General features: G+C 40.9%; 2 protein-coding genes across 2 annotated transcripts in view; one reads left to right on the top strand and one right to left on the bottom strand.

Moving 5' to 3' along the window:
* The window catches only part of xpr1a (xenotropic and polytropic retrovirus receptor 1a), a 132,466-nt gene extending 122,449 nt beyond the window's left edge, over positions 1 to 10,017 (top strand). Inside the window, exons 12-15 of the mRNA XM_079646706.1 lie at positions 3,202 to 3,368; positions 4,224 to 4,363; positions 5,331 to 5,555; positions 6,976 to 10,017. Of these exons, the coding sequence (XP_079502832.1) occupies positions 3,202 to 3,368; positions 4,224 to 4,363; positions 5,331 to 5,555; positions 6,976 to 7,033 (590 nt within the window). The 3' untranslated portion in view covers positions 7,034 to 10,017. The remainder of the gene's footprint in view (positions 1 to 3,201; positions 3,369 to 4,223; positions 4,364 to 5,330; positions 5,556 to 6,975) is intronic.
* Positions 10,018 to 13,260: 3,243 nt separating this feature from the next.
* The window catches only part of sin3b (SIN3 transcription regulator family member B), a 35,124-nt gene continuing 30,884 nt past the window's right edge, over positions 13,261 to 17,500 (bottom strand). Inside the window, 2 exon segments of the mRNA XM_079651037.1 lie at positions 13,261 to 14,483; positions 16,355 to 16,553. Of these exon segments, the coding sequence (XP_079507163.1) occupies positions 14,247 to 14,483; positions 16,355 to 16,553 (436 nt within the window). The 3' untranslated portion in view covers positions 13,261 to 14,246.

The following is a 17,500-nucleotide window of genomic DNA, read 5'->3' as shown; positions in this document are numbered from 1 at the left end:
CCTGTAGTCCCTGGACAGATGCTGTGAGTCACCCTAAAGACACATTAAGTAAATACAATCAAATAAAAACATGTAAACTGGAAATGTAAATACAAAAACAAAACAGAACAATGAAACAAAACAAAAATGAACATTAAAACACTAGGGCTGTCCCGAATAACATTTTTCGGGCTCCGGATATTCGGTAGTAATCAGCAGCGAACCGCTTCGGCACGTGTATTTCGGTTTATTCACGGCATTCTTTTTGTTATTCTACAGTATTGTTGTTTTATAGTTATTTGTGAATGTAACCCAATGTGTGTTCTTTGAAATTGAAAAGGATATCGCATTGTGTTTGTTACTTTCGTTGCAGTTGTATATGTCTTAAGTGTAATTTGGCTTGGCTTCCTATTTTGTATGGACATGCTTTTATTTTGAAGGAGAGTTAGCGCTTTTGAGAGGAAGTTGTTGTTGCTATGGAAACAACGTGACGGAGATTAATGGAGAAAAAGTAATATCTACATATAAAGACGGAGAAAGTAAACGATAACGTTTATGGTTAAGTGTTAGCACCCCCCGAAGAGGCTCAAGCTCTTTCGTTGATATTGGAGAGTTCAATACATTCGAAAAAAAAAAAACGAATATCCGAATAACGAAATTGAAACCCGAATAGTACTCCAACGAACGAATATTCGGATATTCGGGTACAGCCCTATAAAACACAGACGGTGGGATGTAAGGAGCAGGAGATTGAGTCAGGGTTAGCTGATTCCTCACTAGCTTGAGTTGGGATGAATTGAAAGGCCCGACATCGAAGGATCGGTTCAGACTCAGCTCTGTGTTCACTGGCTTCAGACGTAGTGCTTGTTTCAGATGCAGAGTTACAGCCTTAATGCCGATTCAACCCCACAGGATTGATGTCATGGACAGGCGGAGGAAGGAGAACAGGATGTAGAAGTGCGTGGAGAGCAAGCCTCTGATAGACAGCTGTCTGCAGGGGACATAGAGAGGGCTTGAGCTGCACAGAGACACCCCTCAGTGTTTACATCAGAACCTAGCTGAGGGAGGAAGACAGCGGTGATGAAGAGGGAAAGGAATGGAGGAAACCAAAGAGGTGAGGAAGAAGAGGAAGAGGAGAGGAAGAGGAGGAAAGAGATGAGAGGACAGACTAGAAACGTGAAGAGGAGAGGCTGGGAGAGATGGAGGAACTGGACAGAAAGACAGAAGGAAGACAGGGAACGAGACAAGAGGGAATGAGAGGAGAGGAGGAGAGACGAAGAGGTAAAGGGAAGAGGACAGAGGAGAGGAAATAAGATGTGAGGAGAAGGAGGAGGAGGAGGAGTAATTACCGGCGCAGGTCTGAACACATGTCTGCTGGACTCGGCTGGAATAGAGATGAGCTGACAGCTTCATAACTTCATCTCATGTTCTGACCCCACACACACACACACACACACACACACACACACACACACACACACACACACACACACACACACACACACACACACACACACACACACACACACACACACACACACACACACACACACACACACACACACACACACACACACACACACACACACACACACACACACACACACACACACGGCTCTCAGCTTGAACTCTAATTCACCTGCTGAGCCAAAAACACTCCTGCTGCTCTTCATATATTTCCATATTAACACCAGCTGAACACAACGTTGCATTTGTTTCAGCTGGTGACAGATTACTGTAGAACCCGCTTCTTATTACCGATATTAGATAACCCATATTTAACATTGTTATAATTAAAGGGGCCCTCCTCTGCTGATGTTCAGGTGTATATCAGTATGTGTCTGCCTCTACTGTGACATGTACCGTTGCTAGTGTTTATACTCATTAGGGCCTGTGGACAGTTTGTGTGTGTGTGTGTCAGGACTAAGTGACCACAGTTAACCCTCACTGAGCGTCCAATCAATGCCCCTCTCCCGGTGTTTAACCTTTAATGGTCTGGTGGGTAACCGTCACATCAGCCTCACACACACTGAAGGGTTAAATACTGAACTACTCCCCCCCCCCCTCTCCGAGCTGAAGGGAATCTCATCGTTGATTATTCTCCGGTGAGAAAGCTCTTTGTTCAGGACGGAGTTTAATCTACGGCCGGAGACCCTCCATCGCTCAGAGGAGGATAAAGCAGGCAGTAACTCAACGTTAGAAATGTTAACGCTGCTACTGGAGACTGTCTGGCTGCTGTGTGTGTGTGTGTGTGTGTGTGTGTGTGTGTGTGTGTGTGTGTGTGTGTGTGTGTGTGTGTGTGTGTGTGTGTGTGTGTGTGTGTGTGTGTGTGTGTGTGTGTGTGTGTGTGTCTGTGTGTGTGTGTGTGTGTGAGCGAGAGTCACTATGTGTATGAGAGTCTGTAAGGCCTCATGGTGCTGAGTTATGTCTCAATACAAATCACACCCACAGACAGACACACACATGCAAACACACACATCCCGTCACACACATGCACACACTCAGATAGACACACATACGTCACACACACACAAACAAACAGTGACACACAGACAGACACACACATGTAGACACTCAGATACACACACACACACACACACACACACACACACACACACACACACACACACACACACGCATAGCTAATAAGGGGTGTGAATCTTGAAATTCTGCATTCTGGGCAAACCGGTGCTGATTTCATGATTTTCTGTGTGTTAAAGGTGGAGTTGCAACATAACATGTCTAACATCATAGAGTTTGTATATTGAAATAGTTTCCTTTGATGCTACACACGCACGTCTTAGTGATTTCAAGGCGCACAAGTTCAAGTTATAAGAGAAATGAGAAAAATGACATTATTATACTTTGACATTTCAAAAATACTATTCTGACTTTAAAAAAAAATGGCCATACTATCACTTTGACAAAACAAATGTAAACATACTTTACCATTACCTTTTTTAAATATGTTCTGACATACTATTCAAATGTAATGTAATCATTGCAGTGTATTGATGGCAGCAGGGCTCCCTCTAGTGGTCAAAGTGTTTCTGCAGTAATGATCAGAATCAGAACACGGAGGGGACATCTACATTGTTACAGCAGGAAAGAGCCAAAGACAGATTAAGAACATCTCTTGATGTAGAATCTGTAAAAAAAGAAAACGGTGGATTATATTTAATGAGGGTGTAATCTGTATCGTGTGTTTCCTGTGTGTTTCAGAGCAGGGCCACACGGACGCTGACATGTTCTTCTACCTGCTGATCGTGTTCTCCAGCATCAGCTCGCTCTACACTCTGATCTGGGATCTGCGGATGGACTGGGGTCTGTTCGACCGCGGAGCCGGAGAGAACACCTTCCTGAGGGAGGAGATCGTTTACCCTCACAAGGTACAGAGAGAACAGCTGTCAACACACTGAAACATGATTTATTTAGTTTCTGATGTCTTTTCTACATCACCATGTGTCCCCGGTGTGTCCCCGGTGTGTCCCCGGTGTGTCTCCGGTGTGTCCCCGGTGTCAGGAGACTCACAAAGTGCCAGAAAACAAAACCCTCTCTTTTCCTCCGTACCCACATCTCTAAAAACGGGGGAACAACGGAGCTGATCCAGATTTACTATGTCATGACGACATTACTAAAATGTGGGCAGGCTTTACCCTCACGGGCCAATCAGAAACGTTGCTGTCAGAAACAATGAGACGTGTTCTGGAAGTAATATGGTCGGTGTTTACATTAGCATGCTAACACTCAGAGCTAACCTGTGCTGGAGAGAGTGTGTGTGAAGAAGCAGGAAATCAAAAGGAAGTCACCTTGTGGTAAACCTGAGAGAGAGAAAGAGTTTGAGCTCCATCCTGTTTCAGAGAGAATCCTTGATGTGGTTTGGAACATGATATGGAGTGTCATCACGGCAGCATTTAGCTGAGTTTCTGCTGGTAGACACTGCTCTCTTCACAGAGCTCCCTGCTTGCATGTGGACACTCTGAAGGGGCGTGGCCAGCAGCAGCTCTGGTTACATTTAAAGCTACTGATCCAGAATCAGCACTTTAGTAAGAGCTGAAATAGAGGGGTTTGAGGCTGGAATGATCTGTTTGGTATTTTGAGCAAAACACTTCAGAGACATGTTTTATATACAGTATATCTGAAACCTATAATATATGCCTAAGAAAAGGAGACCTTATAGGAGACCTTTAACATGTATTTAAACTGTTCTACATTCTATAACACTCCCTCCCCCGTGTCTCCAGGCGTACTACTACTGTGCGATAATCGAAGATGTGATTCTGCGTTTCGCCTGGACGATCCAGATCTCCCTCTCCACGACCACCAAGATCCACTCTGTGGGAGACATCGTTTCCACCGTGCTCGCCCCCATGGAGGTCTTCAGGTGGGGTCACACTACTTCCTGTTTACACACACCTGAAGACACACACCTGAAGACACACACACCTGAAGACACACACCTGAAGACACACACACATGAAGACACACACACCTGAAGACACACACCTGAAGACACACACACCTGAAGACACACACCTGAAGACACACACCTGAAGACACACACCTGAAGACACACACACCTGAAAACACTCTTTTATGTCATCACACTGGATCACACCATTCAGCTTCACTCCAAACATTAATGAGACGTGTTAATGACAACAAATCTTGAAACACTACAAATGCTGCAGTAAGCTAAGTTAACTCACACACACACACACACACACACACACACACACACACACACACACACACACACACACACACACACACACACACACACACACACACACACACACACACACACACACACACACACACACACACACACACACACACACAGTGACTCACACACACACACACACACACACACACACACACACACACACACACACACACACACACACACACACACACACACACACACAGTGACTCACACACACACACACACACACACACACACACACACACACACACACACACACACACACAGTGACTCACACACACACACACACACACACACACACACACACACACAGTGACTCACACACACACACACACACACACACACACACACACACACACACACACACACACACACACACACACACACACACACACACACACACACACACACACACACACACACACACACACACACACACAGTGACTCTCAAACCTCTGAAATCAGGATGATTGGTTGTTGTGGAGGATATAACTGTCAGGTGATGGAACACATGTATCATCATGATGTAATCAGGATACAACATGTTTAAAATGCCCCCCCCAGCCCTGATATACCTAATATATAATATATCTATAAAACCTACCGTCTCTCTGTCTCCCTGCAGGCGCTTCGTGTGGAACTTCTTCCGGCTGGAGAACGAACACCTGAATAACTGCGGTGAGTTCAGGGCCGTCAGGGACATCTCAGTGGCTCCTCTGAACGCAGACGACCAGACGCTGCTGGAGCAGATGATGGACTCTGAGGAGGGCGTCCGCAACCGCTCCGGGAAGAAGACGTGGAAGAGGTCGTACAGCCTGTCGCTGCGGCGCCCCCTGCTGGGCACATCACTGTAAGACAGAGCACTCTTTATTTAGATTATTGTCAACATGTCGATAGATTTATAAATACATGTATAACATTAAATCAGCCTTTGTCTGGGATCAAAATGTTTTCCTAAGTGCTACTTTTTTTTCAACATACTATACGTTGACTTTTTTTCAAATACTTAACTATAACTTTTCAGAGGTGGGAAGTACTGGAGTACAAATACTTAGTTTCTGTACTTAAGTACATGTCTCTGGTATCAGTACTTTACTCCACTACTTATTTTTCTGAAGACTTTTTACTTTGACTTCTTACATTTTGAACACAAATACCTGTACTTTCTACTTCTTACATGTTGAACACAAATACCTGTACTTTCTACTTCTTACATGTTGAACTCAAATACCTGTACTTTCTACTTCTTACATGTTGAACTCAAATACCTGTACTTTCTACTTCTTACATGTTGAACTCAAATACCTGTACTTTCTACTTCTCTCATTTTCCAAACAGGCTGGTTCCTTTAGTCTGAATGTGTGTTTGGTGGCGTGATCATTATTATTTAGAGTCATTGCGTGCCTATTGATTTGAACACGATCCGTGTATCCATCATTTCCTGGTCTTCTCTAAAGAAGAGGGACCAATGAAAACGTTGTCATGTTGCCGTTGGTCACCATGGAAACATTCATTAGCTAACAATGACATTATTGTTCTATTAATATAAAGGGAGGTCAGGTACTCTTTAAAACAGCTGCTAGTTATGGGTACTTTTTACTGAAGTACATTTCAAAGCCTCTTTACTTTGACTTGAGTAAAGAAGTTTAGTCAGTACTTCTACTTTCACCAGAGTATTTTTAAACACCAGTATCTGTACTTCTACTTGAGTAAAGGATGTGTGTACTTCTACCTGAGTAAAGGATGTGTGTACTTCTACCTGAGTAAAGGATGTGTGTACTTTGGCCATCTCTGTAACATTTATATAGCATTGACTAAATATAGCTATCATTTGCTAGTTAGCTGGAGTTGAGTTTCTAGGTTAACTTGTTTGTATAAGTGTCAGCACTGTTGGCCTCTGTCTCCCTTCAGAGTTATTATGAGCTGTAGACTGATAACCACCATACACTGTCGGCTATATATAGATGAAAACGTAGCTCGTTTGAAATGCAAATGAAGCGAACAAGAGTTGTGATTTTAAGCGAGAGAGAGTAGAAATGTAAACTGAAGTAGTGTTTTGTTCTTTCTGCATCCAAACACATAACCATCATCTGAAATAACAGAGCTGGATGCAGCAAGAAGTACAGATTCTGCAGCTGCAAACTTTTGAATATATATATAACTTTATCCACATTCAAGGTAGCAAATGTACCCGTTAGCATATTTGTAGAAATGCTAATAATATGCATTGAAATGCCAGATTATAATAATGCTTTTTCCTCCTCCTCTAGATCAAAAAAGGACACAAAGGTGCTGATCGAAGACACGGATGACGAGGCCTTCAGCTGAGTCAACACTACACACACACACACACACACACACACACACACACACACACACACACACACACACACACACACACACACACACACACACACACACACACACACACACACACACACACACACACACACACACACACACACACACACACACACACACACACACACACACACACGATATACTTATAAAGACCTCCTTTATAGTGATAAAACTAGCGACCTTCAGCTAAAACCTTTAAGTATCTTTGAATAATGTACCTCATTCTACTTCCCTTTGAGTATCCTCGGTCTTTATAAGTATAGAGAAACACACACACACACACACACACACACACACACACACACACACACACACACACACACACTTTAAAGTAGAAACCCGTGAAGATAAACCTGCTGAAGCACAAACACGGTGGAATAGCTACAGACGGACGAGAAGGGAAACACTCTGCCTGGGATTGTTTTTTTAAGGGACTTTTTATTACGTTAATTTTGAGATATTTGTATTTCTTTCGGTTTTTCCTTTTCTTTTCCTGAAGCTGCATAGACGACTGTTTACACGCCTTTTTTCTAACGACACTAGGATCAACAGGGAGAAGTCAAGCCAATCAAAACACTGGATATTAACCTCTAAACACCCGAGGAAGAACTACAGCATATCAAAACCAATCAACTGCTTTCAGGTTGTTGATTCTTTTATACTCCATCTTTGTTTCTTCTTGAGTTTTAACCTCAGAGTACAATCACACCCTGGAGGCACTTGCAGGAAAAGTGCATTTAATACACGAGCAAACAACAACTTGTACACAAAAGGTTGCTTCAAACATGTCTGTGAAGTTGCTTTGTAATATATTTAAAACATTTGAACATGCATTATTACTCTGTTGTTCTTCTACATGTGTTGTTTGTAGAGACTTGTGCAGAGCGTCCATACGATGATTGTCGATGTGTTTTTTAAACTTCTCCGCCACGTTTTTAATACGCTCAGTTTAGAGTTAGATTAAGTTAGACCTCAGATTGAAGCGACCTGTGAATCATCTTAAAGTGCCCGTTAGCTTTTACTTTGCATTAACTACCAAAGCTTTATTTTTATGAATGTGTCCATGCAGAATGCACAACGCTCGTTTATGATTGTTGTTTTTACTAATGTACGCAGCTGTGTCGTTGGAAATCCCAGTAATATGAGGAGAAATGTGTCAAATATTATGTGATTTAATGCTTTAAATGTTTAGTTTAATTGTTAACATGCCAATGGTTCACACATTTGGAGCGCTTTTATTGAATTAGTCTGATTAATGAAGGTTAAAATAGCCGACCAAAGCAAGCTAGCTTTGTTAGCATCAGCTATCAAGGCTAGCTAGCATAAGTTAGCTAGCCTTGTTAGCAATTACATTGAAATTGGCCTATTTTATCCCTAATTTCCCCAAAAATGAATCTCCAAAGTGCGACATGACAGAAAAGAGCCATTTGTATATTAAGACTGTAGTGTGTGTTGCCAGAATGGGCTACTTTTTATTTAATTATGCGTGTTAAAAAACGTTTTTGGGAAGCTAATGCTAATTATGGCTAACAAAATACACATGGACAATATTCACAGCCAATAATTAAAACTAAACAATGATGTTAATATTTTGAGGATTTGCAACTTTGAGGCTCTTTTTCAATCCATTCGGTTGCAATCCAATCTCTCTTTTACAGTAAAATATGTATAAACTGTGACATGTTTTCACCACATCTTGTTTGTCGCTAATGTTCACTCATGTTAGCACTTTTAAACAATTTTAAGTGTTGTTAAATGTTAGATTAAAGATAAGGAACCAGGAGAAACGTGCTGTACATCTGATATCCATTATTAGCCCCTATAAGTTATTTTCAAACCAGCAGCTCAAACGTAAAGAGCTGTTTCTTATCATTTCAAAGTGTTTTCCTGCTATCTGGCTCAAGATGCTAATTTAAATGCTGTTTGACTTCCTGTTTGACCCCCCCAGCTGCAGCACAACAATACTTCTGTTTGTAGAAAACTGAACAGCTTCTGTGTGCAAAGAGCCAGAAAAATATGTAAAAAATGTAGAAGAAGGGTAGCTTCCTGCGTCACTATAACACACACACACACACACACACACACACACACACACACACACACACACACACACACACACACACACACACACACACACACACACACACACACACACACACACTAGATCGTTTTGTACAAAGGCTGTGTCTTGCCTGCATGCTGCTTTAGTTCCCCATTGTACATAGTTCTTAATTTATTACATGTATATTAGCGATCATTGTGGCCACCGTGACAATGGTTGATTTCATACTTCGAGACAAGCAGTATTTTTTAAGGTGAACGAAGAGGTTTTTCTGTTTTTGATCCTGCACTCATGTGGAAATCTGTTGACAATGTGTTTGTATAAAAAAAAAAATAGATCCATGGAGAAGTGGAGACTGTGATTGGTTGTTTTCCTCGTTGTCTTTTTTCAAAGCTTTTACGTCCAGGAGCAGCTGTGATACGTACATCTGTGAATGTGCATGAAAAAAAAATACCGTGTTGTAAAAGCAGAAGCACTTTGACCCACATCATGCCGTCAACTCCAAAAAACCTGCCTGGATTTGATCTGAAGCATTTCTAAAGGTGCTTCTCTGTAAAACAAAGTGTGTGTAGCCCGGTGACTAAACTCAAACAGGGTTCTTTTGTACAGTTATTCCCTTTATGATGTTAAAGTGCTCGATGTTTCCTCTCTCGATGTTGTTTCTCTAATCCAGTAATGATAGTACTGTAGTTTGGTAGGCTGTACTTTGATAAGACAGATTAAATACATCGTGGCTAAATGTGATTTTAAAGAGTCAGTTTTTCCAGTTTGTACATGTTGCGTGTAAAACTCCGTCCTGCGATGGTTCTGATGGTATTTGTATTTCTGTAAACACTTTGGTGATCCTGTCATATCTGGGTTTTATAAACCACGGTTATTTTTAAAACTCGCTCTGTCTCTCGACTCGTTTTTTCTGCTTCTCTTACACAAAAGTCATGATTAAGTATTAAAGCATATCATTAAATGTCATAACAATGAGTATGGTATGCCATACACAATAATAAAGTAGCTATAAAAATATCTATACAAATGTCAAAGTATTATATGTTCTGAAACTGTCAAAAAAGCCCAAATGAAATTGCCATTTAAAAAAAACACAATAAAAGATTATATAAATATACTTTTTTTTGTTTTATCATCGTTTAGTATGCCATAAAAGTTATATTTGTATATGCAAAAGGTAATTGTATATTGTGTCATTTTCTTTGGCATAGCCTGCTGTTTATATTTTTTACAAAAAGAAATTTATTTATGACGTATACACTTCCACTTTTTCAATGACACTAGAGTTTGGAAATTATAGAGAAAATATTTGAAAAATTGGGTAAAAAGTCTATTGTTTTGTTCATTAAACAATCCAAAAAGTAAATATATTCCGTTTTCTATAATATAAAACAGTATATATAATAATATAATAATAATCACTGTGGGGGAAACTTTTGTAGCAATGGAGAGTCAGGAGGACTCAAAGAGACACGAGGAGAGCTGGAGCTTTGATGGCAAACACTGACGGTTTATTTGGAGTTACGGCCGGAGAATTCACGAGTTGACACAGCGGTTGCCAAACCAATTCTGAAGAACTCTTTCTGCAGCTCGAGGTTTTAACTAGTTCGGAGTGTAATAATCAACATTCTTCATCAGCGAGACTAAAGCAATATGGACCCTGAATCTAACTAGAGCTGTCGTCCATAGGAAAGAATGTGCGCCAGGGAGCCTTCGTCCCTGAACAGTAAACTACTTCATGGCGGCTTGTGCTCTGTCATAGACTGGCAGCAACAATGCGCCCAAGCTGCCCCTCCTTAAGAGAGATAGCAGCAATACCCAAGGCCGTAGACCTGTGCCGTGGGAAAGGAGACTGTGAGGTGAGAACGTGATGAACTGGGTCGAAGGTTGAATACCTAAGCAAATTATTCCCGAACAATCACATCAAAAAAACACAATAAAAAATTATATAAATATACTTTTTTTTGTTTTATCATAGTTTAGTATGCCATAAAAGTTATATATTTTTATACAAAAGGTAATTGCATTTTATGTAATTTTCTTTGGCATACTGTTTGTTTTTTACAATATTTATTTATTTATGATGCACTACACTTTGACTTTTTCAATAACACTAAAGTTTGGAAATTAGAAAATATATTGGAAAATTGGGAAAAATATTAACGAAAAAATGTTTTCTATTGTTTTGTTCATTCAACAATCCAAAAACTAAATATGTTCAGTTTATATAATAATATGAACCCGGGTGTTTGTACAGGGTATATGCAGGAATCCTGAAGTCAAATGTAATACCTTTCAAGACCTTTTCCATACATTTTAAGACCTCATCGCCACTTTGAGTTTTAACCAGGCGACGCACTTTACCTCACATTGACTATATATTGATTTCCTCCTTATCTTCCAACCATTTGCGGTATTTTTGGAACTTTAAAGGAGACATGTCATGGCCATTTCTACTGATCATAATTCCATTGTTGAGGTCTACTAAAACAGATTTATACGGTGCAATATTTTTTCCAAACTCACATTGGTTTCTCATACAGCATCTCTGTATAGTATGTGTATTCACTCTCTGTCCTAAATGGCTTGTTGGAGCTCCTGCCCCCCCTCCCAGTGAGCCCAGTGTGCTCTGATTGGTCGGGAAGCTGTCGTTGCTGCTCGCACACACACAGACACACATTACTGACAGTGCTGCGGGCTGCTGCAGGAGCAGACAGGCTTGGTGATACAGCGAGAACAAGCGAAACTCATCCTGAGCACTCACAAACACTCAGGGCCGAAGTAAAAACAATAAGTGTGGCTTGATATTGAGTCAGAAAAAGGTTCATAACGCTGTGAGAATGTGTCTGCGCAGAGCATTTCTCCACCATCCCAACGTAGTCCGAAAAACGTTTACCCATTTAAACAGTCGTGGTAGATACCTTGTTTGTTTTAAACATCATAAATACACAAACAACAATGAATACTTACAGGTTGTGTACCCGAATCTCTCGCTGGTCCAAACAAAGCAGGAGTAGTGTGTGCGTGTGTGTTGCATGTGCAAACTGCCCCGCCCCCTCGCACACAGACGGGGAGAGAGAGATCTCACGTCAGGATTGGAAAGATCGAAAATACTAAAAATAATCATAGATGCATTTTTGCATATTAGATAACGGAGTTGACAACACCACAACTGCAATATAATGTTTGTGTAGCATAATATGACATAACGTTCTTCAGTGCCCTACGCTGTACATATCCGGCATGAATCGCTGAAAGGTTTTGGGAAGCTTTGTTTCGTGAAAGGCTGGCAGAGGGTGCGGCCTAGCTCAGGGCGTGGCTACTGGGTATTCACGAGTCAGAGTACCAAGGAAGTAAATGAGAAATGTCCAACGAGGCGATTTGGGGCAGCATAGACAGGTCTTCTCTGTGTTAGAGTTTTACTCGCTACAGGATGTACTTTGAGGGGTTTTGACTCTGCAGACCGTTTACATGCAGAGAAACCTTCATAACACACAAGGGGACGGGTGATAACCGGAAAAGCATGACATGGGACCTTTAAGTATTTTTGGAATTTACGGTATTTTTGGAACTTTAAGTATATTTGGAATTTACGGTATTTTTGGAACTTTAAGTATATCATCGCGACTTGGAGTTCTAACCGGTTACCTTGGCGACACACTTTGCCTCACATTGACTATATACAGTATGGATTGTCCTTCCTCATTATCTTCCAACTATTTGGACGCAGACTTGCATTTCCCCATAACGATGTTGTTTAACAACCGGCGTAAACGGACCTTCGCGTGCTATCAAGCAGTGAGCGCGCGATGTCCTGTTCAGATGACGTCAAATCCAACGGGATGCCATAAATAAAGTACACAGAATCACACTACACACCTACGCCATGATTACATTCAGGCAGACTGTAGAACACAACCTCTTTGGACAATTTATATACTTATTGAAAACAAGCTACAAAATGTAATACCTTGGAAAATGCCGTTTCATACTTTTTAATAGCCTTCATTTTCCCTAAAGTGATTGATCAACTTGTCATACTTTGTAAGACACCCTGTAAAGTGAAAAGTTTTGCATTTGTACATTAAATCTTTCTCACGCCAACAAACAAACATCCTGCCAGTCGACGTCTAAGAAGGTCACAACCAGGTTGTTTATTTCATGATAACTGATACAGGATAAATGTTATACATTCTATTTTAACACTGATATTTTGCTTTTATTTTCAATGTCAGTATGCAAAAAAAAGACAATACAAAGTAAACATTGAGTATCATAAACATGATACATAATTTGACTGCGTCGTCCATATTAAACCAATCATTTTAAGGACTCCTTGTTGCCTTGGTGATAACTTGTTTAGCTACAACACAAAAAAGGAAAACAAAAAGAATGCAAAACATCAAGAGTTGGCTGACAGCAAACACTGTAAAGAACCACGTGATCTTAAGATGTGTAGATGCATATATAAAAATACAGGATCCCTGTTATATATATATATATGCACATACAGTACAGTAATAATGCAATTACTAGAGTTGTAGAGCCTGTACTGGGCATACAAACAGACAGAGGAAGAGAGCAGCACACACATACACACGTTTACCATTATCTCTCCATATAAACACGCATTAACCAACCAACCCACACACAGAAGGCTCTCCGGCTTTAGAAGCTAAAAACTACACGACTTTAAAAAAACAAAACAAAACAAAAGGAGAAAAAAGAAACAGACATTCACATTTTCTGAAACAGATTTCATGATTTCATGTTTTCATAACTTCTCGTCTGTGTGTCCGTCGACTTTGAGTGCCGCCAGAGAAGCCGGACGATGAGGAGGAGGATGATGAAGGTCGCCATTTTGTGCCGACTCGTGCCGTAAACAGGGCCGAGTCCACGCTCCGTGATTACTTCACTGTCTGTGTTTGTCCCGTTATTTTCTTAGAGAGAGAACTGTCTGTTTAGTGTGTGAATGTCCTGTACGTCCATGCATCTACCTGTCTGTGTGTGTGTGTGTGTGTGTGTGTGTGTGTGTATGTGTGTGTGGGGGTGTGTGTGTGTGTGTGTGTGTGTGTGTGTGTGTGTGTATGTGTGTGTGTGTGTGTGTGTGTGAGTCTACAGGGAGGCGGGGGCTTTGCTACCGCTGTAATGAACCTGGTATCTGTTCACAGCTTGGCCCTTCAGCTTGGTCTGCAGGCAGGTGGTCTTGCAGGGGATCATGTCGTCCGTCTCTTCTCCCAGAAGCCAGTTCTGCACGGCCCGATCCGCCGGCGCCGTCACGTGATTGGCCAGCCAGCCCTGGTGCCACTTGTCGAAGCGGTCGTGCTGATTGGCTGCCACTCTGTGCTGCGACTGTGGAGCAAGAGGAGAAAGTGTCATCGGTCGGCATCTCACAAATGTATCTATTATTACAATAAGCAGTATTTTATTTTCTATTGAGCACTATTCTTATTGGTTTTTATTTGTGTTATGTCTTATATATATTTAGGTTTCATTCCTGGAGGAGCCTGGGATGTTTTTCATTGCATTGGATATGACAAGGCCTTTGAACCTTTGAAGAGCTGCAGTGAGGATCAATAGAACAAGTAATATGGTTATTGATTCGAGGTATTTTTTTATTTATTTTTTAAATCTAATTTTATTTTTCACTTTTTTTCTGTCAAAATCTGAAAAAGAAACCTCACAAAAAAATCCAAACTAAGAGGAAAGGGAAAAGGGGATAAGAGGTAGAAAGTGTGCAAATAGAGCTGTAAGGATAAGTTCAATCACAGGATAATAATTGGCCACTTTGATGATAATTAACTGCAAAAATGTATTTAAAAATATTAAAAAGAACATTTTCTTCAGTCAAAATCTAAAACGTCCCTGAAAAATCCAAAAGAAGAGGAAAAGGAGAAAGTGTTGAAGAGGATCCAACAGGTAGGAAGTGTTCAAACAGAGCTGCAGGGAGGGATCAGTCGAATTGTAGGAAAAATAATTAGCAACTATTAAAATACAAATAGCAGAAAATGCACTTTCTACTTTTTAGAGAAATCAAAATTGTCAATCAAATAAGATTTCCTTTGCCCAAATAAAAAGTGATATGCTAACGTTGGTAGGCTCTCAAAGAATTGTCATTAAAAACAAATGATTGGAAAAGCTAAGACTCTCGCTAAAGGGTCCATTATTATTCGACTCAATGTGAATTTTTGTATTCCTGTTAGCTGTGAGTTTGTGATGAGTTATCATTTTATTCATTTGTATTATTATAATGTGTTCTGTGACCATGAACTAATGGGGTGGAGATAGGGGATAGCAGAGTTCCTATTAGCCGGTAATTACCGGACTACGACCGGTAAAATATGCTGAAGACCGGCAAATCTAAATCTCTCCAGTGAAAGTGTCCGTTCAAAATAATTTCCGTTTAGCGCAATACCACATCAGTTGCGCCACTTATGTGACAGACAAGAATAGTCAATTCTAATGTGTAACACGTAATGTGGAGAAAGAGATGTGCTGTATGGGTTGATTGTGCGTTGATCTGTTGGTAATGCCTCGGGGTTCCGGTGGGCATGTAAACAAATGCATAATGCTGCGCTATACTTTGCGGCCTCACCCGGTTGCATAGCGACACTTATTGTTTAGGTGTCTTTTAATAAGCAGGTAGTCCTATCATTAGCTAGAACTAGCTGGATCTGATCGATATGGACATAAACGCGAGTCTAATCTGACGAGAGAGAGAGATCAGCTGCTGCTGACGAGTCGACACGCAGCGCTGCATGATCACATGCAGCGGTGAGCGGACAAAACACACACTTCAGGTTAGAATATCACACGTAGCTATTTTGAATGACCTCTCAAACTACCTAAACTAGTTATAGATATGTTTAGTTTTACTGTCGGGTCACTCATTACTGATCTGCGAGCTGCATGATACTGACGGGCTGTCAGGAGAGGGAGAGAGCGCTCCGTTTATTATTCCCATGTTATTGTAAATGACTGTTCACTTTTGAATGTTGACCGGCGAAAAAATATTCTAACGGGAACTCTGGGGGATAGGGGTATTTTTATTTCCTTTAACAGACAAAGTGTCGTGTACTTTGTATAATGTGCTGAAAGCGCTATGTCTGCAAAAAAACAAATACATTTTTTTTGAAAATAACCAAATGATGACCACCAGGACAAACGGGACTAAAAAGCAGATTATATACACATTCGTAGTTAATAAACTAAAGTCTTCGTACCTTGCGGGCCTTGACCAGCGCCCCCCTGCGGTACATGTAGTCCTCGGAGTTCATGACGAACACCATCTTGTGAGTGTTGAGTTTGAAGCGGCAGTCCAGGCTGCCGGCGTTCTCCACTCCGAGCTGCCGGTGCCATTCCCTCCGGCAGCGCATCGCCTCCACCTGACGCACCTGCCAGCGCCGGAAACGCCGCAGATTCCTGAGAAGAGAGAAATGAAATGAAATGTGTTAAAATCTGGGTTGATATGAGATTGCAAGAAACACAACTCAACAGGAAGTGGGGAAAATGGACTCTACACAAAGACATTAGACTGGAACAATAGCTAATAGATACATGTATCTTCAAGAGTATAATAACATGAAGACATATCCCTAGCCTTTTATTTCATTTTGATTTTGCATTGCCTTGTCTGGCGTTTTGTTACGTGATTGTAATGTTGTTGTAACCAGCAACCTAGAATGTGACAATAAAGATTTTAATCACAAAAAATAAAAGCTGGCTTGATTACTCAATTCTGATTGGTCAGTTCGGAGATTCCAGAGGTCTGTTATTATTTGCTAATGATAGCAGACTGTCGCCAAGGAGGATAAAAGGGACTATATGCAGTCGTATCAATCCGCAGAAAGAAGTCCGGTCAATTAAAAACATCAGGGCTGCAGTCGAATAATCCAAAAATCAGCTCCTAACGTCTAACCCCATCTCCTATTCCTTGACCTCTTAGTGAAACGTCACGGGGTTAAGGGATAGTGGATAGGAGAATTCAAAAGGACTTAGGAGAAGAGACTGCGGTACTTTAGAAAATCCGAATGCACTTTATCCAACGTGTTTATGATGCGCTAGCGGACGTCCTGAATGTGCGTCTGCTGCTGTGGGGAAACTATGGAAACTAGAGTTTTCTATACAGCGGACTACAACATGGATGTTTAATAAGAACGAGGGACTACTGTAAACTCATCTAGAGACTCTGCACCGTGTTCTGATGCTGTTGCTTTATGCTTTATGAACAACAGAGAAACATATTCTTCATGACCAAAGTTTGAATTGAAATAAAAAAGGAAAGTGAAACTTCTGCTCATCACCCTCTCCCTCCGGTCCACATTAATACAAATGATCCCAAAGATTGTATGAACTATGAAAATATCTTA

Source organism: Notothenia rossii, assembly GCF_949606895.1.
Source record: "Notothenia rossii genome assembly, chromosome: 1".
NCBI lineage: Eukaryota > Metazoa > Chordata > Actinopteri > Perciformes > Nototheniidae > Notothenia > Notothenia rossii.
This window is presented reverse-complemented; position numbering and strand designations above follow the sequence as displayed.